At 54.0% G+C, this 26,082-nt stretch overlaps 2 protein-coding genes across 4 annotated transcripts in view; both read right to left on the bottom strand.

Annotated features, from left to right (window-relative positions):
- Window positions 1-18,902, bottom strand: part of SCN4A (sodium voltage-gated channel alpha subunit 4) — a 31,006-nt gene extending 12,104 nt beyond the window's left edge. For all 3 annotated transcript variants that reach the window (XR_002432882.1, XM_021377668.1, XM_021377669.1), the window contains exons 1-15: window positions 18,825-18,902; window positions 11,410-11,708; window positions 11,014-11,132; window positions 10,563-10,652; window positions 9,983-10,111; window positions 9,805-9,896; window positions 8,129-8,425; window positions 6,824-6,887; window positions 6,339-6,480; window positions 5,316-5,528; window positions 4,383-4,538; window positions 4,073-4,196; window positions 3,562-3,800; window positions 2,414-2,587; window positions 1,732-2,088 (exon numbers count right to left, since the gene is read on the bottom strand). Coding sequence is in view for 2 of the 3 variants with exons in the window: in XM_021377668.1 (XP_021233343.1) it covers window positions 1,732-2,088; window positions 2,414-2,587; window positions 3,562-3,800; window positions 4,073-4,196; window positions 4,383-4,538; window positions 5,316-5,528; window positions 6,339-6,480; window positions 6,824-6,887; window positions 8,129-8,425; window positions 9,805-9,896; window positions 9,983-10,111; window positions 10,563-10,652; window positions 11,014-11,132; window positions 11,410-11,673 (2,460 nt within the window). In the remaining variant the exon portion in view is untranslated. The remainder of the gene's footprint in view (window positions 1-1,731; window positions 2,089-2,413; window positions 2,588-3,561; window positions 3,801-4,072; window positions 4,197-4,382; window positions 4,539-5,315; window positions 5,529-6,338; window positions 6,481-6,823; window positions 6,888-8,128; window positions 8,426-9,804; window positions 9,897-9,982; window positions 10,112-10,562; window positions 10,653-11,013; window positions 11,133-11,409; window positions 11,709-18,824) is intronic.
- LOC110388438 (vasoactive intestinal polypeptide receptor 1-like) overlaps window positions 20,176-26,082 on the bottom strand; it is a 6,624-nt gene continuing 717 nt past the window's right edge. The window contains exons 2-13 of the mRNA XM_021377674.1: window positions 25,583-25,697; window positions 23,618-23,725; window positions 23,062-23,171; window positions 22,812-22,909; window positions 22,542-22,674; window positions 22,037-22,190; window positions 21,744-21,804; window positions 21,463-21,529; window positions 21,307-21,398; window positions 21,043-21,172; window positions 20,535-20,576; window positions 20,176-20,417 (exon numbers count right to left, since the gene is read on the bottom strand). Of these exons, the coding sequence (XP_021233349.1) occupies window positions 20,325-20,417; window positions 20,535-20,576; window positions 21,043-21,172; window positions 21,307-21,398; window positions 21,463-21,529; window positions 21,744-21,804; window positions 22,037-22,190; window positions 22,542-22,674; window positions 22,812-22,909; window positions 23,062-23,171; window positions 23,618-23,725; window positions 25,583-25,697 (1,203 nt within the window). The 3' untranslated portion in view covers window positions 20,176-20,324. The remainder of the gene's footprint in view (window positions 20,418-20,534; window positions 20,577-21,042; window positions 21,173-21,306; window positions 21,399-21,462; window positions 21,530-21,743; window positions 21,805-22,036; window positions 22,191-22,541; window positions 22,675-22,811; window positions 22,910-23,061; window positions 23,172-23,617; window positions 23,726-25,582; window positions 25,698-26,082) is intronic.

Below are 26,082 nucleotides of genomic sequence, written 5' to 3' on the forward strand. Positions count from 1 at the left end.
AGTTTTTTTTTTTTTTCCCAAAGTGCCCCTTACTGGATATTAGGAAAAATTTCTTCTCTAAGAGTAGTGATGCACTGGCCCAGACTGCCCAGGGAGATGGTGGAGTCACCGTCCCTGGAGCTGTTCAAGAACTGTGGAGATGTGGCACTTGGGGACTTGGTTATGGGCATGGTGGGGTGAGCTGGGGTTGGGGATCTTGGGGTCTTTCCAGCCTTAATGATTCTGTGACTCTGTGCCCAGCAAGCTTCTGGGGGTCTCCAGCAGCCTGCAGCCACATCCCTAACCTCATCCCTCCCTACTGTACTCCACAGAGCAGAATTTCAGTTCTGCAGCAGTCAGCTCGCTGGATGTGCATGCCACACTTGACCTCTCTCCAGCTCACTCCCACTGTGCCATGCCCGAAACGTGCCTGGACCCCTGGGCAACCCCAGTGCTGATGCTTGGCACTGTCCACCCCACAGCACGCCAGGAACTGGGAGCAGCGTGTGGGGATGGGAGCTGGGCTCTGTGCAGGGCACGGAGCTCTGGCAGAACCCAGCATTGCTGTGCAAAGCGGCCGCGGGGCCAAGCCCACAGCTGTCGATGTTTGTGCCTTGTTGTGCCAGCAGCGCGTCTGAGAAGGGAATTAGCTGCTATTCAAGGTCACTGCTGTTTTCACATGGCTCATGCCATATGACTTAAACCGCATCTTTAAATAAATCCCCAGTATCCCATCAGTGTAATGCTCACGTTAGGTACCAATTACAGCTGATAGCCTCTGCCACCGCTGCCTTTTTGGACAGGACTCCATCACCGTGTCACCCAGTGGACTTCCTCCCTTCTCCCTTAATAACTCCAAAGGAAATGCTCAAACTGTCATTAACATTACAGTACGAGTGGTGCTGTCTTATTGCTCCAGAGGGGAAGGGAGCAAAGAAGAAAGACCCAACACCCCACAAAGGCAACACGGCACCCAAATCCCAACTTTCTGACCCCAAAATAGGGATGCTCCATGCTGATCTGAGCCCCGGGGTGGTCTGTGTTCTGCTTTCACCCACACAGGGCCGGAGCAGCCATGCGCCGTGCAGGGCGACGCGTCAGCAGCTCCAAGCCAGATAGTTTTTCAAAGCAAATTCCAAAGGGCTTACACAACCCCCGCAAGTAATAGGAGCGATCCAGCGAGCTGCCGTGCTTCCCTCCCCTGCCTTGCTCCTTAAGAAGGGAGAGCGGGGCCCAGGCAGCCAGGAAAACAAGCTCCAGAGCCGCCAGCAAGCGGGTTACCAAGTTTAGAAAGGATTCTATGCTCGCCTGGAACTCACAGGCAGCAGTGAGCGGCTCAGGTTAGCGGGGGGCAAATGGGGCCCACCGGTTTCTGTGCCTCAGTTTCCCCTTCTGCTTCTGATCCGGCTTCAGCTGAAGATCCCTCAGGTAGAAATCCGATATGATCCTACTTTGTTAAGATGTGAGCGCACAGCACAGAGGTATGCAGGAGGGAGATCCTGTACAGCTCCAACAAGACCAACCTTCCGAGGGTCAACCTCTAGGGGAGCTGAGATGCACAGCATCAACCAGAGCACAACAAGTGGGGGTGGGGACGTGTCCACCCATGACATCCCCCACCCACAAGACCAACCCTACAGGGGACAGCTCTACATGTGAGATTCACTTCACAGCATCAACCAGAGCACAGCGAGTAGGGGTGTGGACGTGTCCACCCGTGACACCCTCCTCCTTTGCCCCGCTGCCACTCACCACGAGGTTCCCGATGACCATGACCATCATGAAGACGATGAGGCACATGGTCTGGCCGGCCACCTCCATGCAGTCCCACATGGTCTCGATCCATTCCCCGCAGAGGATGCGGAAGACGATGAGGAAGGAGTGGAAGAAGTCGTGCATGTGCCAGCGGGGCAGCGTGCAGTCAAGGGAGATCTTGCAGACGCACTCCATGTAGCTCTTCCCAAAGAGCTGCATCCCCACCACGGCGAAGATGAAGACGATGATGGCCAGCACCAGCGTCAGGTTCCCCAGCGCGCCCACTGAGTTGCCGATGATCTTGATGAGCATGTTGAGGGTGGGCCAAGACTTGGCCAGTTTGAAGACCCTTAGCTGTAGGAGCAAGGAGACAAGGCGTGAGTTGCTGGAGGTCTTCATTGCCACAAGGGTTGGGACTGGACCTTCACGTGGCAGTTTTAGGATGGGTTAAACACCCAACAGCTTTGCAAAGAGCCATGCTCCTCAGTACTTGGCTCAACTGGTGGCGTTATCTTAGAGGTTGGCACTTGGTGATCTTTGAGGTCCCTTCTACCCAAGCCATTCTACGATTCTATCCTCAATCGGGGGCAAGCTGCCATGAAGGTCCTTGAAGGAGCCATTCCCCGCCCCAGTGCTGATCCCACCCAAAACCCACAGATTTCAGCCCCACGGCATGTACCAAGCGGAAGGAACGCAGCACGGAGAGCCCCTGCACGTTGGCCAGCCCCAGCTCCACCAGGCTCAGCGTGACGATGATGCTGTCGAAGATGTTCCAGCCCTGCTGGAAGTACTCGTAGGGGTCCAGAGCAATGAGCTTCAGCACCATCTCCGCCGTGAAGATGCCCGTGAAGACCTGTGGGGAACAGCACAGTCTTGGTTTGCTTGGAAGTCAGTGCCAAGCTTCTGCGCGGAGTGGGTAGCACCTCGCTTAGGGGGAAATATCCAAATCAAAGTGAAGTATTTCCCCCAAACTGAGCATTTCATCCCACTGGGTTCAGCTCCTGTTGGGAACCATCTCCCAGTATGGATTGTGGGGAGTGGGGGTGGCTCCTTCTGGAAAAGGGTGGAAATTAAAACCAAAAATTCTAATTGGCAAAGGAATCCCCTTCTGTCACAGGGATTCCCAGCACCAGGAACTGGAACGATACGGGACTGTGAGGAAGCTGAGCCAGCTCCTACACAACACTTTTCCTGGGACTACAACAGCTCTGAGCATTATCACATTACTGCAGGGCGGGATCAGCAATGTGACAATTAGTGTCCTCAATTGAATTGCATGGCGTGGCATGCACAGGGGGCAAATATCACCCTGGATGTGGGTCATGGCGTGGATTCTGCCACCAGCAACCCAGGGGCTGCCCCCCATTGCATCCCATTGTGTGCATCAGTGACGCTTCTCCCACTCCCAGCCCACTGGGTTCCCCAGTCCCACTGGCTCTGTACACATCCAGAAATCACCGCTGTCCCCAGGGAGAAGCTGGAGCTGTTTTTTTTTGCAGTGTGACCAAGCTTCGAGCAACAGCCAATTAATCCCCTTTTATTTCCTGAATGAAACCAGAGACAAAGCAGCTATGTGCTGAGCTTGTATCACCAGCGTCTCTGCACAGAGAGGTCCCAGCAGGTGCTGGAGCAGGGCAAGGTGGTAGGAGGAAGGATGCAGCCCTCCCTCCTCTCTTCCCCAGCCCTTGGATGGGTTTGCCAAACCAGCCAGGCACCTCCTGGACTTGTCCTACCAGCAGACTGCGTCCAGATGAAAGCTGCCCGCTGGTGGTGGTTTGGGGGCTGTGGCTCAAAGCAAGGGGGGATGGGGTGGTGGTCTCTGCCTACCAAGTTCCCCACAGTCAGCACGTTCTCAAACTCCTCTGTCATGGGGTAGTGCTCCATGGCCATGAAGAGTGTGTTGAGCACGATGCAGATGGTGATGCCCAGGTCCACGAAGGGGTCCATCACCACCAGCTTCACAAACTCCTTCAGCTTCAGCCATGGAAAGCAGCAGTCCCACACCAGGAACGTGTGGGCAAATTTGTACCACCAGGATGGGCACTTCTGGTGAGCTTCCTCCAGCTCTGAGGGCAGGAAGGAAAACTGACATCAGTGTGGGCTTCCCCTGTCCTCCCCTGTGTGGGAAAAAACATTAGTGGGAGCTCCCACCCCTGGAGGTGTTCAGCTTGGATGGTGCCCTGGGCAGCGTGATGTGGTGGGGGGCACCCAGCCCACAGCAGGGGGTGGGACTGGGGGGGCTTTTGGTTCCCTTCCAACCCAACTGTGGCATGATTCCATGGTTCTATGATCTTTAAGGTCCCTTCCAGCCCAAGCCCACCATACAGCCAGGCCATACCTTCCATGGTGTTGGAGATGACACTGATGGCGCTCCCCACCCTCTTCTCGAGCCCTGGCCCATCTTGGTTGCCCACAGTGAGGTGGTTGGAGTCTGATTTCTCCGGCTCGTTGGCTGGGTTGAACTAGAAGGAGAGGAGCACACATGGGTGAACATGTACTGAATGCACTTAGCGGCTGAGAAGACAAAATGGTCTTGGTCTAGAGACCTTGGGTACAACATAGAGGTGCAGGAAGGTTGGTAGGGCCAGCGGGCACTCCTAAAGGATGTGGGGGGTTGTGTTGGGTCACGGCAGGGGCAGAGCACGTACTTCGATCACCGTGGCGGAGCGCTGCAGCACGACCTTGGGGACCACCTGCCCATTGCAGTCCTTTGCCTTGTCCTGGTCGCTGTTCAGGTCCGAGTCGCTCTTCTTCCCAGCCACACTGCTGTGCAGGGTACTGCTGCTGGACTGCTTGTCCTGCAACTGCAGCAACCACATCTCAGTCACTGCAGTCTGAACTTCACATGTTTGAATTTGGCAAGGGTGAATAATTCACAAGGATGTAACTATGTGGTCAGTGGGCATGGTGGTGATGGGACAGCGATTGGATTTGATGATCCTAGAGGTCTTTTCCAACCTTAATGATTCCACAATTCTATGGTTTATGCAAAACCTCCAATTTCTGTCTTGTGGAGAACTTCAATCTTTGGAATACGCTTTCATACCAAATGGGAAAGAGAAGCACTCATCATATGCCCAGACTCTTGCGAGGACACCAGGACTCAGGCAAGATGCTGGAGTCTTCTGTTTCCAGTGTTGATAAAAGCAAGTGGTTTGCTAATTCATTTAACTTGGCTGCAACTGCCCTATCTCCCTTGTGTGTTTCTTTCCCACCCTGGTTGCAATCTGCCCATGCAGGCACTCTGCCAGGTTTTCTGCTTTTGACGTGTTGTACAGGGGCCGATTATTCTGATGCCTGCCTTGTTCCTCACCTCCTTCTTTCAATCTGATCTGCACGTTGTGTGCTGCACCTCTCTGCTGCCTCCCAGTGCTCCCTGTGTTGGTCTTCAGATGTGGAAATTAAATCATTTCAGCCTAATTTTTCCATGCATGTATCAACTTTTGCATTCAGCTGTTGACCCCAAATAGTTACTCTGTTCTCATCTTTGCTTACTCGGTTGAGAGCAAACAGGACTTATTCCTGGATTATACACAATTAGGAATATCTCCCTCACTGCGACCTCCTCCCTTCCCACCAACCTGCTTCTCCTGCTCCTCCTGGTGCTTCTTCAGCTGTTCCATCAGCTGCTGGAACTCCTCCTCCTTCTGCTGCGCCTCCAGCATCGTGGCGTCGTTTTGCTCTGCATAGGCCATGGCCACCACGGCCAGGATGAGGTTGATGAGGTAGAAGGAACCCAGGAATATAACCACCACGAAGAAGATCATGTACGTTTTCCCTGCTGCACGCAGCGTCTGTGGGAAGAGGAAGCACGAGCTGTCACACCTCCTTGGCACAATGTGATGCTTCCAAAAAGAAGTCTTGCACTGTTGGTCAAGTCTCGCACTGTCTTCCTACTGGTTATGGGAGGAAGACAAGATTGTGCTCCCGTCTCCCCAAGTGATGCTCATTGCCCAGCTGACCTCCCTGCAGCTCATGGCTTTGGGCTGGGGATGGGGTGAACGGGCCAAGACCTTGGCCAACCCAACCGCACTGCTCAGTGCCAGCTGGTGGCCCAAGGTGGGACTGGTAACTCGTCATTGCCTTGCATTGCTGTGTCTGAGGTCCCTCCTTTGGGGCACATTCTTCTCTAACTCTGGATTAGGGAATAACCATCTCCAGAAGACACACATAGCCTTCAGTTTTGTTTTTCTGATCTAACCAGCCCTGGACTCAGGGGCTGCGCCTATTAATTAGAGGAAAACTGGGATTTCATGCAAATTCTGCCTGTAGGATGTCCAGGAGGACAGTTTTCCCCCTACCCTCTCCATCATCTCAAGCCAGAGCTGCATTAAATACTTCTGTAATTCCCCAGTTTCCATAATACACCACACTGGGGAGCTGGGTGGGAGCATGCCCCATCCGTGCCTTGTCCCTCAGCCACGGGCCAAAGTCCAATGAGTTTCTAATCCAGTGACCTTTTATGAGGCCACGGGCAGTGTTGAAATGGTAGAACTCTCATGTAAATAGTGAACACACAAAATAAAAAAATGAAATGGAAGTCACAGCCAGTCTGCTAGGGGCTGAGCCGCACATCCACCCGTTGTGGTCCCACCAGCACCTACCAGCTGGAAGAGGTTCTCCCAGAAGTCCTGCGTCATGAGGCGGAAGAGGGAGAGGAAAGCCCAGCTGAAGGTGTCGTAGCTGGTGTAGCCATAGTTGGGGTTCCTCCCCGCCTTCATGCACTCATACCCCTCTGGGCACTTCCTGTCAAAGGGCAGATGGCATTAGTCCCTGTCATTGCCCCACACATGCCCGCAGCCCGTGGAATGGTTGGGGTTGGGAGGAGCCCTTAAAGATCCACTTTCATGGGGTATCTTTTGGTAGATCCTATCGCACAAGGCCCCTTCCCACCCAACTTTGGATGCTTCTGATGGGGGGGCATCCAGTGATGGGGCACTCAATTCCAGTTGTTCCATCCCAGGGAGGGGGTGCTCAGCAGGAGCACACCCAATTGGGTGCAGATGGGGTGGTTGGGCTGTGCAGGGGTCCTGCAGGGACCCACCCAGACGGAATCCACCCCTCGGCCATCAGCACGAGCTGCACTCACCCAGCATCGCTGCTGTTCCCGCAGAGCAGGGCGTCAAGCGCTCCATCCAGAAAGTAGAAATTTGCTTCACGGTTGGGGAAAGAGCAAGACATGGGAAAAAGAAATAAACACGGACATAGGTTTTAAAGCCCTTGGCAGTTCTCACTGTAACTGTAATGAGTAACTGTCCCACATCCCAGAGCTGGGCTCTCTCCTCCCTGTTGGCTTTGCTCTCTGCATTGCACTGCTTGTCTCCAGCTCCAGAGACCTCGTGGCATTGGTTCACCTGCCCAGCTGGATGGCTGCAAGCCCACCAAGGGCTTGGAAGGGCCAGGTGAGTCAGGGCTCCTGGGAAGGTGGGTTATCAGGGCTTACCCTAGGAGCACAGGGATGGTAGGGATCCAAAATCATGGGGAAGGGGCCCATGGCCATTGTCTTCCTCCTGCTGCTCAGGTGATATGTGTTTAGCCTGCCCCCAAGAGCTGCCAGCCCGAATGCACGCCTGCAGCGTGCCATTGCTATTTGTGCTGCGCTCATTAGATCCCATATATTGAATTTGCACCCCTGCAACGAAGCCTTCCTGTAACTGATGCTTACTTCCCCAACAGGGCGAAGCAGCTCATCCCAGATGTAACCCGACCTTCTCCTGAGCTCTGAGTGCCCAAAATGGGACATGAAACATCTCCTTAGAGACTGTCCCCGGAATGCAGCTTGCTCTAGGCAAGCCTGCATTCGATCTGTGACCCCGAAAGGATTTTTCCAACACAATATTGCTTTTGGATGCTGTCTCCTGCTTTTGGCTTTTGTTTGGGTCTGGCTAGTCGTCAGATTGATTGCATGAGGTGCGAAGTACGAAGGCAGAGCCTGTGTTTGGGGCTGAGCTTTCCCCGGGGTTGGGAGCCAAGAGGGTGTTGGTGGAAGTAAAGAAAAAGAATAAAGCCACAATTACTCAGAAATCCCTAAGAAAACATCAATTAAAGGCAAATGGAAGCCTCCCTGGCAGATTTAATGTTATCTTTACAATTTCACGTAGTGTCAAAAAAAAACCAAGCCAAATAATAAACCACCACACTTTGGGTTTTTCCCCTGGCGTTTTTCCACCTGTCCATTCTGTGAGTATGCACAACCCCTGCTTCACCCACTAGCCGTATCCTCTTGCAAAACTCAAATCCTATTGCAGCACCTCAACAGGAAGACCCATGGGAACAAACCATCGTGGTCAGAACTCGTTGGAACAAACTGTCTTGACCAGACACAGAGGAAGACCGGGGTAAACTGAGGACCATGGTGATGTGTCAGTGGAGAAGAGGAGCAGTGAGTCCTTACCTTCGTCGTTGATGTAGGCTTCGAAATCAAAGGTGCTGTTGCTGGTGAAGTTGCCATCAATGCCGTCAGTGAAGTTGCCATAGAGCGTTGTGTTGGCCAACGTGGTGTTGTCCAGCCCAAAGTCTCCCATCAGAGTGTCATTGAGAGGCGGCCACCGCACGCACTTGTGCCTGAGGTTCCCCATGAAGAGCTGGAGGCCGATGAGGGCGAAGACACTCAGGCAGAAGACGGTGAGGATCATGACATCCGAGAGCTTCTTCACCGACTGGATCAGCGCTCCGACGATCGTCTTCAGCCCTGGGAGGGAGTCAGCGCTACTGAGATAACTGCTCATTTGCTGATCATGGAGGACATGCTACGGTGCTTCCCAAAGGCTCTGGGGTTAGTAGGGACATGGGTATCCCCAGTTTCAGCCCGTGGACCCAGACCTTACACGTCAATGGGCAGCGTCCCTTTTGCAGCAGGGCAACCAAGTGTCTCCATGCCTTGACCTGGGCATTACAACTCAGAGCCCATCCATGCTGGCAGCCAGCCATTCCTTTTGTCTTTATGTTTCTCCCAAACACCACACTTTATCTTTTTTCAGCCCCAAGCTGCCGAACAGACCACTTAACATAGCACACGGGGCAGCAATTCGCCAACCCAACCGGATGATGCCATGCACTGCTCTTGGCTTTGGCTGCACAGAAACCCCCATGACCCCAAACCCCGACATGTGCTGTCCTACAGGCAGCCGGGAGCCAGCTGGTCCCTTCCAGAGAAACCCTCCGGCATCCGAGCGGAGGGGATGGAAGTGACAGTTTGCATTAAGCACCGGGATTAACTCGCTTCCTCTGCAGACGGCGGCGGACTTTTGACGAGGAATTGTCTGCGCGGGTGATGGGTGACACCGGGACATCCTGACATTGAGCTTCAGGCAGCTCAGAGCAATGTGCATGGAGGCATATCCCTGAAGATGCGGGATTTTTAGCCCTGTTGATGGTCCCGTTCCCCATCTGCCCAAACTATTTAAGTAAAATCCCGTTCTTCCAGGGCTTGTCTATGTTGGGAAAATGATTAGGGCCGCCCTTCAAAACCAGCTTAATTTTGCAGCTGCTATTTCTGTGGAGCCTCCTGGGGGGATGCCATGCCAGAAATAAGAGCCCTGGGACTAAGAACAAAGTGCACTTTTTCCAAAGCGCAATTTTTAGCTTGTTTGATGGAGGAAAAATAAAATTATTCTGATAGAAAGCCTAAGGATCTGGAAGATACAGGGACACAAAGTGAAGCGGGATGATAAATCACCATTACAGCTTTATGTCATACTCCCTCAGGGGCCTGACCTGTTGTTTCTGTGCCTACGTGGGGTCTTGAAATGTTTTCAGATTTGGGAAACACCCATCAGAGCTATTTGGTAACGGGCCCCTAACACTGCATGATGGTTATTTGGGGTTGTTGTTAAATGCTCACTACTTGCACTAAGAGCTATTAAATATCCCAATCCTATCAGCAGAGCACTCTGCAATGGGGAGAAAGCTGCATTTATGGTCCAAGGACTGAGCAAACTGTATAAGGATCATGTTAATCGGGGCCATAAACTGAAGGAAACTTCCCCAGGGAGTCCTAAAAGCACCTTGTCTGGCTGAAGAGAAGTTTTTGCTGATGAAGCAATGAGTGAGCACAGCTAATTGCCCCACCTGGTATCACCGTGATGGTTTTCAAGGCACGGAGGACACGGAAGGTTCTGAGAGCAGAGATGTTCCCCAGGTCCACAAACTCAGTGATGTAGCTGCAGGTTGGGAGAGGAGAAGGCGTGAAGGTCACCCCATACTGTCCCCAAGGTCCCCAGGGTCCCCAGGGTCCCACTGCACTCACGCCATGGAGATGACCATGAAGTCCAGCCAATTCCACGGGTCGCGCAGGAATGTAAAGTCATCGATGCAGAAACCTCTTGACAGTATCTTGACGAGGGACTCGAAGGTGTATATTCCAGTGAAGGTGTATCTGAAATGGGAATGGTGACTCAGGGGATGCTCAGCAGGGGAGGTTCTCCCATAATCTCTGCTCATAGAGCGAGCTGGGACATCTCACCACCCAAGGGGACAATCCTGCAACACCTCTGACTGCTGTCGATGCACTACCAGCACTGTTTTATTTTCTCTTTAAACCCTACTGAGCCCTACTGAGCAGAACTGCAGCAAAAAAAAAATGATGTGTTTTTTCCCTTCCCTTCAGATTTTGGGCAATTCTGAAGCACTCCTGCTCTCTGCAATGCCTGATGCAGAGCATGGTTGTCCCTTCTTAAATGGGGGCATTTAGGATGGAAAGGGCCACCACCACCTCCCAAGGACACCTCTCCTCCTCTGAAGGGTGCCTGGATCCCAACAGCCCTATTCCAGCCTTGGTCCCATCCCTCCAGGCTGGGATGTCCCCCCCACGACCAGCAGGGACTTACTCCACGTTCTTGGACCACGCCGGGGGGTTGCTCATTGTCATAAACACACAGTTGGTTAAAATGGTGATCATGATGAACATGCTGAATAATTTACAACCTGGTCAAGGAGAACTGCTGTGGCTGTTGCCTAGATTCCCCCTTCACATGGGTAGGGAGCCAAGAACCCCTTGGCTTGGAAGGCTTGGGCCTCATCTTAGGAAGCTCCACCATATATAGGTGTCCTCCTTGTTCCAACCAAAATGATGCTAGGACAGCTCTTGGTGACTGCCATCAAGGCACCCCAAACCTTTGGGCACCCATGGCTTGGGAAGGAACGAAAGCTCTAGCTCTGGATCCTGGTCACAGTGGCGACAAATCCAATGAGAGTTGCTCATGACACCACCAGAAAACACCCCCCAGCCCTCTCCCAGGGCTCCTTCCCCTTCCAGCATCAGGACTGAAGCAAGGATATGAATGGATGAGCACTTTGATGGCTCCTCTCCGGATGGGGTGGAAGGGCCCCAGCAGGTATAGTGCAGGAGTTGCTGAGAAGCGGAAGATGGACTTCCCTTTGTTGAGGACTATGAACGTCTGCAGAGAAAAGAGAAGTGAGACATGGACTGGCACAGCTCTGTGGAGAAACCGATGCCTTTAGAAGTGCATCTTTTGAATCTCCAAAGGCTGGAGAACTGGTCAAGGATGAGATGCTCTGCTTCAGAGGAGAAGGAACCAGAGCAACGTGGGGCTGTGGCTCACCGAGATGGGCTCAGATGGGACCCAGAGGCATGGATGGAAGAATGAGGGGTCCATGCTCTGGGTTTTCTGGGGTCTTGCACCTAACGCCCGCAGGCTAAGCACTGCCCCTCACCTTCTTATCCTTGTAGAAAGGGTCCAGGTCCTCCAAGGGTGTCCCGATGAGCTCCAAGGGGGGATCCCCGTAGATGAGGGGCAGGTTCTTGCCGGCCTCCAGGTCACTGCTGGGCTTGAGCTCCTCTTCCTCGGGCATCTCCACCTGCTGCTTCTTTAGCTTGAGCGCCTCTGCCTCTGCGATGCGCTGCTCGATGGCAGCCAGCGAGGCGGGGGTGAAGGGGCGCAGGTTTTCAGGGCCCGGGATGTACGGCAGGCCGGCCATGCTCTCATTCTGCTTGCGGGACGCCTGCGCCCGACCTGCTGGGGAGAGCAGGGCTCAGAAAGTGGTGCTGGATGGGAGTAATGGGGGCATTTATGAGATTGGGTTTTGAAGGTAGGTGGTGCCCAGTGGGGACAACGAGGGCATTTATGAGCTTGGTGATGGCAAGATCTTGGTTGGCTTTTGCAGTTGGCTTTCTTCCAGCCAACTGCTCCAGAACCATTGAAATCACAAGAAAAATGCATGGGCTTCATGTAGATATTGCATACAGGTGAACACATACTGGTGGCACACACCTTGCCTCCTCCTTCCCTTCCCACACCTGACCAAAAAACACCATCTCACTGACTTTCTCCCGGGCGCTGCACCAGCTGGCTCGTTAGACATGTAATTTCACAACCAAGGTTGCTCAACAAAATCAAACACCAGTGGCACTGCTCCAGCTCCTTGTAATACGCTGCAAAGGATCAAAGCTTTCCTCTTACATGCAAGAAAGAGGTTCCTCAGCCAGAAGACCTCAGTCCTGGTGTGTAGTGGCCATTTCCCACCACTCATCCCATGTAGGAACATGAGTGCCCTACAGCACTGCATGGCTCTGCTCTGGATGGGGAGGAACTGAAGTCATATTTTGAGCAAAAATAAGCAAGAATGGCATGTTCTTACAGAAACCTTCTCCAGACCAGAACTGGATGCCATTTGGGAGAGGTAAAGGTGGCCCTACTGAAAAGCAGAGCAACAAAAAGAGAAGCAGAGAGCAGGTGGGGAGCAGGTGGTGGTGGCACCCAGGGGCTGTTGCCCCCCTGCTTAAAAAACCCAACACACAGAAAACCCGACTCCAGTCATTCTATCATTCTAGGAAATAGGAAAATTCATTCTGAAGGAGCAGTGCTGCCCTTATATTTTGGGGAGGGTGAGGCAAGGGGTGTGTCCCTTCCCAAAGATGAGCATCCCACTGACCAGCAGTGCCCTGAGCATCACCCCCTCCATGCCCCAATGCTTTATGCAATGCCACTGAGCAGCTGACCCTGAGAGAGCATTAGGATCAATACTCCTCATACCCCAACCTCGTAGCACCCTGCTGGATGCTGAGAGCTGTAAACCCTTCGTAATTAAGGAGAACATTTATAGGTCCGTTGGGAACAGACCCTTGGTGCATAGTATCGATGCGTTCCTACGGTGATTGTAAAACCCAGCAATAAATGCAAAGGCAAAGGGAGGTATTGATTTCACATTGCTGCAGATGGCTGCATTTTAGGAACTGCCACGCTCCTGCTGTTGCTGAACTGGATCTCATTGTGCAAAATGGATTTTCTTCTGCCAAGGGCCGCTGATCCCTGCAGCGTTGGCACAGCGCTGGGGCTCTTTGTGCTCAGCCTAGACCCCGTGGGGTTGTTATGCAGCTTCCAGATGCTGCTGGTAGACGGATGGACCTACAGCAACCCTACAGGAAACCCTACAAGCACATGGGGTGCTGCACGGCCCGCATCCTGCCCCACAGAGCCCACTGCACAGCCGTATCCCAAGCGTGCGGTGCCGGCAGAGGCGGCTGAGCCTCCAGCTGCCACCAGCCATCACTCTGGGGCTCGGGTTTCTGCAGCCCCATGACTCTGCTCATTCCTCCCCGCTGGGAGCCGGCACGGGAGAGGAACGTGGGTGCACGGTCCCAGTTTTGCTTTCGACCCCGTGTCTGCTTTTTGCTGGGCTGAACCCATTGCACGGCCACAGGGTAGCAAAGGGAGATGCTGGGGCTAAGCAGGAGGTCTTCCAAAGAGATTCTGTTGTGTCCACTTGGGGTCTGCTCCTCTGCAGCCCCCAGGCCCACCATCTCCTCTGGGGATGCTCAGGGGTGCAAGACTTTAGCTACATCCAAGATCTGAAGCTCCTGCCCTGGAGCCATCAGTTAGACTTCACGATCCCCACGCACCCCTTCCAATTTGGGATATTCACAGATTCTATGGTCAATCTCTGCTTTCCAAAAGAGAAGGGGTCAAATGCAGACCTGTGCTCCTGTCCCAACGAATCCATGTCCCACCCTGGTGTGGGGCTGGCAGAGGGGTCCCACCGCACTGGGGGCACTGCCAACCCCTGGTGCCTGGGTGACGCTGGGGCCAGGCCCACCACCTTGGGATCAGAGGAGAATGCTTCACAAGACTTCTTTTCTACAGAGATAAGTTTTGGTTTGATGGGACCCCAATGCCTCTGTGACAGTACCTACAGTGCTCCTGCGGGGATAAAACCACTCCAATGCCAGAGGCATGGTGTGCACAGCTCATCAGAGGCAGATAAAGCAACAAGTCCAAGAAGAACATCGACCTACACGGCCATCAGCAAGTGTAAAGCAGCTTCCTTCACCAAAGTGCTGCTCAGCCAAGTGCTGGCGCTGCATAACATCAGGGGGATCCCTGCAGCGGGGATTAGCAGGAGAACAATTAGCTCGTGCCCCGACACCAGCGAGCAGCCAGCTCTGCCCACGTGTGGAGCTGCGAGAAATTGATGCTGGGGGATGGAGGCAAGCCAGCACCCGGTGGCTGGAGGGCTGTGGGATGGAAAGCAGAGCCTGCCATGCACCAACACAACATGACAGGACACAATCCAACACAACACAACGCAACATGACACAGCACAACATGGTACATGATACAACATGACACAATGCAACACGACACAGCACAACACAACACAACATGGCCCAACCCATCCCAAAACAATCCAACACAACACAGCACAACACAACACAAACTAACCCGATACAACCCAAACCAACATAACACAACACAAACCAACACAACACAACACAACCCATCCCAACAAATCCAACACAACACAAAACAAACCAATCCGGTATAACACAACACAAACCAGCACAACACAAAATAACATAGCTCAACCCAAACCAACACAATCCAACCCAGTCCAACCCAGCACAATCCAACACAACACAAGCCAGCACAACATAACCCAAACCAATATAATCCAACACAACACAAATCAAGACAACACAACCCAACGCAACCACAACCCAACACAGCCCTGCAGGACCCCTTCCTTACTTCCTGCACCCCAAAACCAGCTGAGAACCCAGGAAATGACTCCATCCCTCACTCATTTATCCCCATCCAGGGGTGCAGGGTGGGGTGGCTGCTGCAGTGGGGACCAGAAGTGGGATGTGGGGATGAGCAGAAAGCAGCAGAGGGCAGGGCCAGGCCCTGGCTGGGCAGAGGGAGCCCAGATATCAGTAGACCCTCTTGGTCCAGGCTGGGATGCAGGACACAGAGACGTGGTGGTGATGCCATTGGCTGCTGTGGGTTTTGTTTGGGGATATTTAAGGTTATGATAGTGCTCGAGTGCAAGGCTGACGCAGATTTTTGCTGATGCATGGAGGAAAAACAATCCTCCAGGTACTGTTTTAAGGATTGAGAAAGTCCTGTGGAGTGTGTATTTCAAAAAAAAAAAAAAAGGAAAATCGGGAAAAATCCCAAGTGAAATGTTTTATTTTTGCTGAGGGTAGCGCAGGGAGTGAGGAGCTCCCTGCTTGAAGTTATGGTGATTTAACACTGTGCAGAGCAAGGCCCAGGGCTGCGCGAGTGTTTGTGGGATTCTGCGAGTTTCCAGCAGCAACTGAGACAAACACCGCCGCTCCGCCGGGCGAAACGAGCCCGTTTATAAACAACTTTATGTCCCTTTGGGTAAGATGATAACGTGCTATTTCAGAGCCTGATGTTTGCTACCCCCAGATATACGGCCGTGCCTTAACGCTTGGCTACGACTGTGTTACAAAGACGACCTGGGAAGATATGCAGTGTCTCCAAGTCGTTCTTTTGCAAGCAAATGTCTCTCCTGCCCCATGGAGGATGCTGCCACGTCTCAGCTCCCCATGCCCTTGCTCTGGCTGCAGGCTGCCCTGCTTTAAGGGGAGCTTTTTGCCAGTGTTAAGCTCTGCTTTCCGGAGGTTTTTTAGTGTCTGGAAGTCCCCATGGGCGGTGCTGCCCCGATGCTGCTTGGTGGTTTGATGCATTCCAGAATGCAGGAATGCAGGATGTTTCCAGGCAGCATCTGTCATGCTGGGAGCGGGGCAGCAAACTGGGAGAGCTGCCTTTGGAAAACAATGCCACGCTCCTCAGTGTCACCATGATCCCTCTGCTTGGTGGGGACCAACCGAGGTCACCCACCGGACACACAGCAGCACCCGCACCGCTGGGATGGGTGTGTGGCCTAATGCAAAAGAGCACGCTGGGTTTTTGGGTGAGATTTTTGCTTCCTGGAGGTGTGCTTTGGGGTAGGGACTGTCCCTGCTGTGGGGCTCTGAGTAATGGGTGCCAGTGGGGTGATTGGCTGCAGTTCTGTGCAAAGTGTCCCTATGATCCCTCTGCACAGCCAAATCCGTGGTGCTGCTCACCAGCATCCCTCTGCCCTTCCCCATTTGGGACTCATGTACACCACCAATGCCCCAAACCCAGATAGTGCTGTCAAGAGGGAAGCCACTTCCCCTCATGCACCCCACAAAGGAAGGAAGCACGCCGAGCTTCTGCTTTCTGACTTGCTCAGAGGAACACACAGCCCTTCTCCCCTCCCCTGCCCTGTACTCATGAGCTGTGCAGAAATTAATTTTGTGATATGCACTGATTGCTGTCGTCCTGTACGGGACACGGGCGCTTTAATGCCCCCACGGTACCTCGATGTACTCGGAGCTGGGGGTGGCACACATAGGCTGCAAGCTGCGAAGTCCTGGGATGCTGTCCTGCCCGCAGATGGAAATAGGAGGTTGCAACATCCCCCAGCAACTGGCACTAACCCCGTCATGCCCAGGCTGGGAGTGGGGTGTCACCTCGTCCCAGGGGGGTGACAACGGGCAGCGTGGATGCACAGTGCTGGGAGTGGGTCCTCAGCATGGAGATCACACGGGGTTTGCAATGTTGTGGTCCCTGCAGCATCTCATCCTAAAGGATACTGATTTCCCCCCATTGGATCCCCACTGGACCCAAATTAGACCCTCACTGGACCCCTGTGCCCTTATTTCTTGCATTATTCTTCCACCATCACCTACCCCAAAGCGCCTTCTGCTTCATGCCCAGCACTGCTTCTCTCTTCCTACCCCAACTCAGCAGACTTCCCACAGGAGAATGCAGCCGCTGCACAGGGACCCTTTGCCCTGGGCGTGGAAAACGCTCTCCAAATATTAGCACAGCTGAATCCCGGCGGGACTCAGTGTCCCTTACCGAGTTCTCACAAAAGTGCCTGATATTACGACAGGGATTTTCCTGGAACAGCTCAGAGCATCACTCCACCACCCACGCTTGTAGGGTCTCCATACAGCCAAGGACACGCATCCGAACATCCAGCTGCTTTTATGCAAGTGATGCTCAGTGATATCCACTACTGAATATTTTGCAGCACGTCCCCGTATTTTGGCCACATCTCCATGCGTTGGTGTGGGCAGAGGACGAAATGTTTGTGCCCCATGGGACAGCGGCTGTCACCAGAGATGGCAGGACCGTGGCGGCTGGCCCCTAGAATGGCCCTGGGGATTTCCCATGCACCAGGAATGAGGGTTCTCACCCCAAATCAGAGCTGAATCCCACCCTGTTCTTCTGTTTTGTGCAGAATGGGGACGTAGAGGTACGTCCCTGTGGGGACAGTGCCTTCAGAAAGGGGACACTGCGCAGCACCGCAGACCTTTCCTGCAACCTTGGCTTGGCCCAGGCCGGGTTTATATTTAGATCCCCTTATATTTAGGAAGAGGAGCCAGGAGAAAGGCGACTTGGGACTTTTCAGCCACCCCCAACCCTCAAAGCCACCGGACCGCTGGTGTCACCGCTGTCACTGTGCCCCATTGCCCTTCTGGGAACTGCCACCCCCTGTCCCCATCTGCTTTTGGCACGGGGGGGGGGGGGGCAAAAGCAAAAAACCCCACAACACCGACCTCCTGCAGTGGTGCCCCATGGCACAACCCCAAGAAGAAAGAGGAACCCAGGGCCACGCGAGCCCCTTCCCGGCAGCCTGGTGCTGTCCCAGTGCTGGACCCGGCGCTTACCGTTGGGTGGAAAAAGCGAAATCCCAAGGAGAGACTTTTCAGGGCCAGAATTTCCCTCTCCTTCGGCTCCTTTGGCTCCGCGAGCGCCTGTTGGCAGCGCAGCTGCTGCTGCTGTCAGATGGTCATGAGTGAAACCTGAGGACACGCGGATCCTTCAGGTACCCTCGGCCGTCTCAGCTGTGGCATTCGTCCCCTGCGGCGCCAATCAAGGGGGTGGCAGCACCCGGCCCCGTTAGCACAGACCCCGGGGTCCATCTGCTCCAATGTGCCCCAAAAAGGGTCCTGAGACTGCATCCCTGCGCGATGTGATGCTGCACTCCTCCTGCTTCAGCACCTTGTGTCCCCGTGTCCCGTGCTGTGCCGGACCCCGAAGTCATACCCAGCTCAGGGATGGTGTAAGAAGGCGTCCTGGTGTGTGCTCTGCCTTTCCTGGTGGGGCTTTTGGGAGCTGTTTGCATGATTTGGGGTGCACAGCAGGCGAGGGGGCAGTGAGGAGGGTGCAGAAGGGCCGTGCCCATCTCATGGGGTTGGTCCCTTCTGGGGTGCAGCAACCACCCGGCTTGGTCTGCAGGCTCCGTGCCTCCCTTCTGCTGCCACCCTGGCCCCAAACACCCCACAGCAAACTTCCCCAAGCCAACGAGCACCCACAAACAAGGGAAGAACCCTAGCTTTGCACCCAGGGGTTTTCTGCAAGTGAGCAAAGAGCAGCCCCAGTGCATCCGCAGGTACAGGGCAGGGATGGAGCCGCCGTCCTGCTGTGGCTGTGGGGATTTTCCTCTTGGTGGGTCCCAGCCCCACCACTCCTGGGAAGCCTTTATAATTTTGCGTTTTGCTTTGCACAAAGCCTAAAACAAACCCCATGGGGAGCATGCAAGGGTAGGAGCACTGGGATGTGCCCTTGGGAGCTGTAGGCACCGCAGGGTGGGCGCAGAATGGGGTACTCAGGGTACCCATGACACAGAACTGGGTGCAAAATCCAGCAGCGAAAGTGCCTTTGGTGTGCCAGAATGGGATTCGGTGCCAAGCACTGCCCATGGGATCTGTGTGAGGCACGTCCCAGAGTGGGGATGGAGATGAGGGTGAAGCCCTGGGGGCACCCAGCAGCGGGTGGCGAACCCCTTACCTTCCTCCCGTGGTGCTGGGGGGCACAGTCCCTTGGTGCCGGCAGCCCTGGGCCAGCCGTGGGGCCGCTGTGGCTTTGGGGCTGTCCCGGGGATACGCTGTCACCGCCCGCGGTGTAGGGCCGCAGTGCCACCCACCGGCCCCAAGAGAAACACCCCCGAGGCAAAACGCTCCCCGGGCTGCACCCCCAGGGCGTGGGGATTGATGAATTCCACGGCATAGGGCAGACCCAGCCCCGTTGTGCCAACCCATATAGGCTGCTCCAGGGCATGGTGCACGTAGGGCTGCAGCAAAGCTTTTTGTGGCGGTGTTACATCATGTGCCCCCCATGTCCACCGTGAGCTCCTGCCTTGCAAGCACTGGGGATCCCATGGATTCAGTGCCCAGCAAGCCCTATAATAGGGGATTTGGGGAGCAGCTTTAGCCCCACTGCCAGCAGAAGATAAATGCAAACCCAGTGCTTTGCAAAGCTTTATGGCCACGGTGACATTCCCACTGAGCATCCCCAGCCCCAGTGCAGTTTGTGGCCTCCTCCCCCTGCCTGCATTGGCCTCAATGGTGAGCAGAGGGATGTTTGTGCACCCAGGTGGTGGCTCACAGAGCATCCTCCAGCTCACCCCACATGGGGTCTGGGGTCTGCAGCCCTCCCACTGCCCTTTAGTGAGACCGCGTGGGATCTCAGGAGACCTGGTTGCGTAGGATGAGGCCCATCTGTGGGTTCTATTTAAGGAAGGACTCTTGGCCACGCAGAGAAGTGAAAACCCGGAAAGCTTGAGAAGCTCTGTTGAGATCGGGTGGCTGGGCAAAGCCGGGAGAGGTTTGGGAAGGGGCATCCGATGCCTTTCTGGCTGCTGCGACAGCATTAACCAGAGCAGGAGATGGGGTGGTGTGAACAGAATAAGCTGCAGTGGTGGCTTCTCCCACCAGGAGATGGCTGCTGGGGGCTGTGTGTTGGCATCTTCCCATAAGGGAAAGTGCTTCTAAAGTAAAAGAAGGGAAAAAAAAACATTGGTAGATATCTCCAGTGTTGAGGTCACGTCAGTTATCATTCTAGTGCCAAATGAAAAATGCCAGGTGTCCTTCAAGCTGGACCTCAGCTCTTACCAGGTGTGGATATGGGGAGATAACACCAGGGTATGCTTCCCATCCCCATTCAACCCCATCCCACCCCATCCCAACCCCATCCCACCCCATTCCATCCCTTTCCATCCCATCCCATCCTATTCCATCCTATCCCACCCAATCTCCTCCCATCCCACCTCATCTCATCCCATCCCAACTCCATCCCAACTCCATCCCAACTCCATCCCATCCCATCCCATCCCATCCCATCCCATCCCATCCCATCCCATCTCATCCCAAACCCCCTCTCCATATGAGCAGAGCCTTTCCTAACTGTTGTTCAGATGCACTGAGGGTGAAGGAGCCAGAACCTACAAATCCACTTTAGTTCTAGGGCCATCGTCCTCAGGGAGGAACGTCCCCCCGGCCACCATCCTCATCACGCCGTGAAGTCTTGGGTTGCCATGTTGAAGACGTTGCTCTCCATGGATGACTGCCACTTGCCCCAGTTCCTCTTGATCTCAGCCTGGACCTGAAGCGACACCAGGATTGGGACTGGCAGCTGAGGGGCCCATGGCGTGGGAGCTGCACCTCTCCATGAGGGACTTGGGTGCCAGTGAGGGGGATCCCATGCGTGTCTGACGCTCACCTCCCCATTCAGGAAGCAATACAGCAGAGCCACCAGGAACCCCTGAAAAACACAGAAACAGCAAATTTCACCCAAAGAAAAGGCCTCTGTGCACCCCATTCTGTGGGGTGGGGTGGGATGGGGTGGGGTGGGGTAGGAATGGATGGAGATAGGGACAGAATTGGGATGAAATAAATTAGGAAGAGGTGGGATGAGATAGGGATAAGGGGGAGAGGATGGGATGGAGATGAGAAGGGATAGGAATAGGAAGGGATGGAGATGGTATAGGAAGGTATGGGTACTGGAATGGAGATGGAGATAGGATGGAGATGGGGATGAGAATAGGATGGAGTGGGTAAGGAAGAGACAGGGATATGATTGGAAAGGATGGGATGGGGTGGGATGGGATGGGGTGGGATAGGAAAGGATGGTATGGGATAGAAGGGATGGGAATGGGAAGGGATGGGGATGGGAAGGCATATAGTGGGATGGGGTGGGATTTCAGCTGCCCATATCCCCACATATGCACCTGGTAGGAACCAAGGACCAGCTCGAAGTACAGCCGGGCATCCACACCAATGTGCTCGGGGAAGAGCGCGAACACCACATAGTGCACCCCAAAGAGGGGGATGAGGAGCAGCGTGGACTTGGTCAGCCTCCTGCAGAGAGGACAACATGAGCAGGGCTGAATTTCAATGATTTTGGAGATCTTGGTGGCCCTGGGTCCTCCTTTGTGCTCCTCCAAGGTGCACCATATCCCCCCAATAACCCAGGTGTGGGGAGTTGCCCTCACATGTACTGCTGCTTGTAGTTCTTGCTGATGTCCGGGGATCGGATCTTCTGTGCCAACATCCTGGTGACGTTGAGGAAGATGAGGAAGTTCACCTGCCATGGGAGTTTGTCTCAGAGTTCTGCATCCATGGGATGCTTGGGGTAGGGACGTACTCACAAATATGGCCAGGAGGATGGGAGCCTTGATCACCCACCAGTAGGGGCTGCTGTAGTCATCCCAGCACCTGTGGGAGCAGAGAACAAACCCATTTTTAGCCCAGGTCTCATTCTCCTGCCCCGTTTGCATGGGGGTCTTCAGGCCCCACCAGAAAATAAATGCAACATGAAAATAAATTGATGCACCATTCCTCCCATCCTGAGCCTCCCTAGTGAGAGGATCGTCCCCTTGGCTTGCACAGGGAGCGCATGGCCAAGAGGAAGAGGAGAGGCGGCCCTTACCCATGGTTGTCGTACTGCAGCCTGGTGACCACCCACACACACACTGTCAGCATGGGGACACCTGCAGGGACACAGTGTCACCCCATGGCTCTGGCACCTCCCTCCAGCCCCTGTCCACAACCCCACATCCTGGGGCCCTGGAGGTGACAGCAGGGTGACAGTTCTTCCAGGGCTTAGAAGGTGATAATGGCCACTGATAGTGAAGTGTCACCTCCTGGACCACTCCTTCTTCTAACCCAGCTCCTGAGATGGACTCTGGGAGCCCCTAGAGGGGTTGGGGTCCCAGGGCTCACCCCATCCGATGAGGATGTACCACCAGATGTAGCTCCGGTCGGAGGTGAAGGTGAGCAGCAGCAGGGTCTGCAGGTACATGCCCTCCACCAGCAGCCAGTAGAAGTTGGCCAACACCGAGTACTGCACGAAGGCAATGGATGCTTTGCACTTCACCTGTGAGGATGAGGAAGAGGAAAGGCTCAGGGGTGCAGAGACCCAACCAGAGAGAGCTCTGAGGGCAAGAACACTTTCTATCCACACAACTCCCATGATGAGAGATGCTGTTGTGAACACCCTGAGGTCCACCCAAGCTGGTTTTGTAGATATTTTCAGATATAGTTCTTGATTGAGCAGTTGGCTACCCTGCCCATGACAGGGGGTTTGGAATGAGATGATCTTTGATGTCCTTTCCAACCCAACCACACTATGATTCTATGATTCTATATTCGCTGCCTCTATGTTTCTTATTTTCTTGGTGCTATATCTGCTGCTCTGGACCAGCACACATGTGTGTCAGCACCTCACCGTTGACATGGTGCAATGGTCAACAGACTCATCAGAGAAGAGGACAGCATCCTTGATGAGCACAGCGGCCCCGCGTAGGATGAAGGAGGTGAAGAAGTGGATGTGGATGGAGTTCCTGGTGCAGTGCAGCTTCCTATGGGAAGACAAGACGTACTGTGTCCATGGGGAGAAAGGGAATTTGGGGGGTTTTAAGTCATCCACGGAGTATCTCCAGAAGGGAGAATCTGGACAGCTCCCAACCCTGCTTGTGGTGTTGTCCTCCAGCCCTACCTGAAGCAGGAGAAGATGCCAATGGCCAGGAACAGGGCTGCCAGGGACGTGGAGTAGCCACAGGTGTAGAGCACCTTCATGGTGACAAAGTAGCCTTTCTGGAAGGAAAAGCACCAGCTCGAGGAGGTGATATGTGTTGGGAGTTCCATCTGTGTCAGGTTGCACTAGGTTTGTGCAATCACCCAGCCACGCTCTGGATCCACTAAGCAACAAGGATGAGGCCCCCAATCACATGAAGGCACCCACTTGCCTTGGCCTCGGTGTTGTTGCTGCTCCCAGCAGCCTCCAGCTCGCAGGCACTGTAGTACGGTGGGCTGGGAGGACTCCATCCCACCTCAGTGCAGTTCCTAAGGATCAGCACTGCAGGGAGAAGAGGGGATCTGAGCCGTGTGCTGGTCCCAGCTTTTCAATCAGCACCCCAAAAATGTCCACTTGTACCACAAATATCGTGACGGTGCCCAGATGGTGACACCCAGCCAGGATCATGGTAGGCACCGTGGGAGAACGAGCACACCCCGTCCCTACGTGCTGTGCCAACCTGGGCAGCAGTTGGGTCTACAGATGGAGAAAGGGGGCTGGGGACTGTCCTGCTGCCACCCAACTGGTGGAGGAGCCACCAAGCACTCTGCCCATGAGGGAGAGCAGGGTGACAAGAGGGCTTGGGGACATTCCTGATGGGCATCACTCCACACACCAATCCTTTGGGTTGTGGTATGCCATGAGGTTTTGGAGGGGATGGAGAGGTGGGACCAAGGGGACCAGGTTGGGATGCTGTTGGGTGAGCACCCACATTCATAGCTCCGCACCTTTGGACTTCTTGAAGATGTGGGGGACATCAGGACAGGTGACAGAGTAGGACTGACCCACGGGCATGGCTGGCCAGCAGCTCACTCCATCCCATGCTGTCCGGCAGCCTACGGAGGGACAGGAAGGAACGTTCTGGGGATGTGGTCACCAAAGTGCCATCCCCATGAGTCCTGTCCCAATGGAAGGTGACAGGAGGATTTGGGGGATCTGGGGGAGCCAGCAGCTTTATGTCTATATGGGATGACCTTGGGCATCTCCCACTGACCAGGATCAGCCTGGCCAGCAGGGATGCTCCGTCCTCTAAGAACCTGCAAAGAAGCCTCCAGGATGACACAGGAGGGGACAAAACAGAGGGAGGGGGGGATGGGGACATGCAAAGAGCAAACACGGCTTTGGAACATCATCCTGGAGGAAGAAAGCAGAAAGCACCACGAGACTTTTGCTGGAGAGCAATTAGCCACGCTTTGCTCCTCTCTCCAGCCCCATGCCGGTGTTTCAATGACTCCCAGATTACCTTGGAAACGAGCAGGCAAGACCCAGACATCACACTTCCAGGACAGCTCTCCTTGCACACGGATGTGATTAACCTTGCAGGTGTACATTATTAACCTGGAGCCACTTCTATTCCCAGCCTCACACAGGGAGTGAGGGCTCAGACACCTCTAATTGGTTTCCTCTGATTTCTGCAAGGTATCCGGCCAGGATGGAGAGATCTGCAGGGCTGGCCTTGCAGCACTGAGGTATGTCTGCATTTTTGCAGGAGAATGGAGCATGGGGTTGTTGCTGGAGGGGTTGTTTTATTTTGGGGAAGCATCTGGATACGTCTATGAGCTGTCCCGTAAACGCACCCATCTCCTGTATGGCCAGTCAGGAGCTCTGCAGGGAATAAAGTCATTGGGATGGGCTCCCACTCCATTTCCCCCTCCTGAGCTGCTGCAACCCCAAACCCCACATCGCTTATCATTGTGCAAAATAGGAGCAGCCTTCCCAAGGAGAAGAGGAGAAGAGGAAAGAGGTGTTTCCCATTCTTTGACGGGACGCTCCTGCTCATCATTCCCATGGGTTTATCATTTTCCTGTCAGTCCATGCCCTATTTCTGGCTGCTCTCCGTGGTACCTGGACACCTCCACGCGCTCGTCTCCTCCCAAACCTCTCACAGCAGAGAACCCGAGCAGGAAACTTGTGATGAAACACCGACTTTAATGACGCATTTGTGCCTCTTGGTTATTTCCCTAAAGTGATTCCTTCCCCTGGCTGCAGAGCAGACCTCTTCCAATCAAGCAGACCTTTCCCAATCAGCGTGGCTTTCCTGTGCTAAGCGGGAGGATGCGCTTTATCCCTGCACTCTTACTTATGCAATTATGCACCTTAACGTGCATTTATTGAGGCGCTTCATTTCTACATTTGCATTATCTGAGACCCATTGAATGACGCATTTCTTATTCACTGGGCGATAATTTTTACCCAGAATCTGAGGCGAGCTGCGTCGGGGGATGGAAATCGAATGCGGTTAAACAAAATGTCCAAAAGCAGCACTTTAAAAATGGTTAATTTATTATTATTATTACTTCCCCTCCCCCTCCCCCTCTTTTTTTTCCCACTTCCAATTAGTTAATCTGCTTAAAAGTCCCGGATACGTAAAAATTGAGTTGCCCAAAACATATTTTGCACTAAAACCGACTGAATTAGGGGGGGAAAGCGGTGATGGGTGCCATGCAATGCTCGTGGCGGTGAGCAGGGGGCAGATGGGGGCACAGTGCCTGGCATGGGGCAGGACCATGTGCCATAACTCTGGGGTTCTCATCCCCGATGGCTGTTTGCACACTGTAGCCCCCCAGGTGCAATCTCAGCCCCCTGTCTCCCTTCTCTTTGGGGCTCTCCAAGGATACCACCACCCCTCCACCACTGACCGCCACCCAACCCCCACATCAGACCCTCTTCCCATGCACGTGGGGGGCTCTCACCTCGCTGCCCACTGGGGGATGGCGTTTGGCTCTCTCTCCTGATGGCCTCCAGGCACTCATCCTCTCGCTCTTGGAAGTAGAGGACGATGGAGCAGTCGGGATGCGTTGCTTGCACCTGGTGAGGGGGGATGCACGGGCTGACCCTGGCCCATATCATCCCTTTCTGTGGCTGCTGTCCCCGGCACAGCCCCAACATCTCCCCAGCTTTCGGCAGTTTGCCTTGTACATATCATCAAGAACCTCAATTAACTCTAATTCCCTCCTGAAAGCTTCAGGGCACCACTCAGATGTTAAAAACAGAGGGGCTGGCCCCATCCGCAGGGCAGAATCATAATGAGAGATGAGGAAGTACCTATCGAGGCATTTTTTTCTTTTTCTTTTTCTTATTTTTTTTATTTTTTTTAATTTTCCCTTTTCTTTTCTTTTCTTTTCTTTTCTTTTCTTTTCTTTTCTTTTCTTTTCTTTTCTTTTCTTTTCTTTTCTTTTCTTTTCTTTTCTTT

The sequence above is a fragment of the Numida meleagris genome, chromosome 26 (genome assembly GCF_002078875.1).
Source record: "Numida meleagris isolate 19003 breed g44 Domestic line chromosome 26, NumMel1.0, whole genome shotgun sequence".
NCBI classification, from domain to species: Eukaryota; Metazoa; Chordata; class Aves; order Galliformes; family Numididae; genus Numida; species Numida meleagris.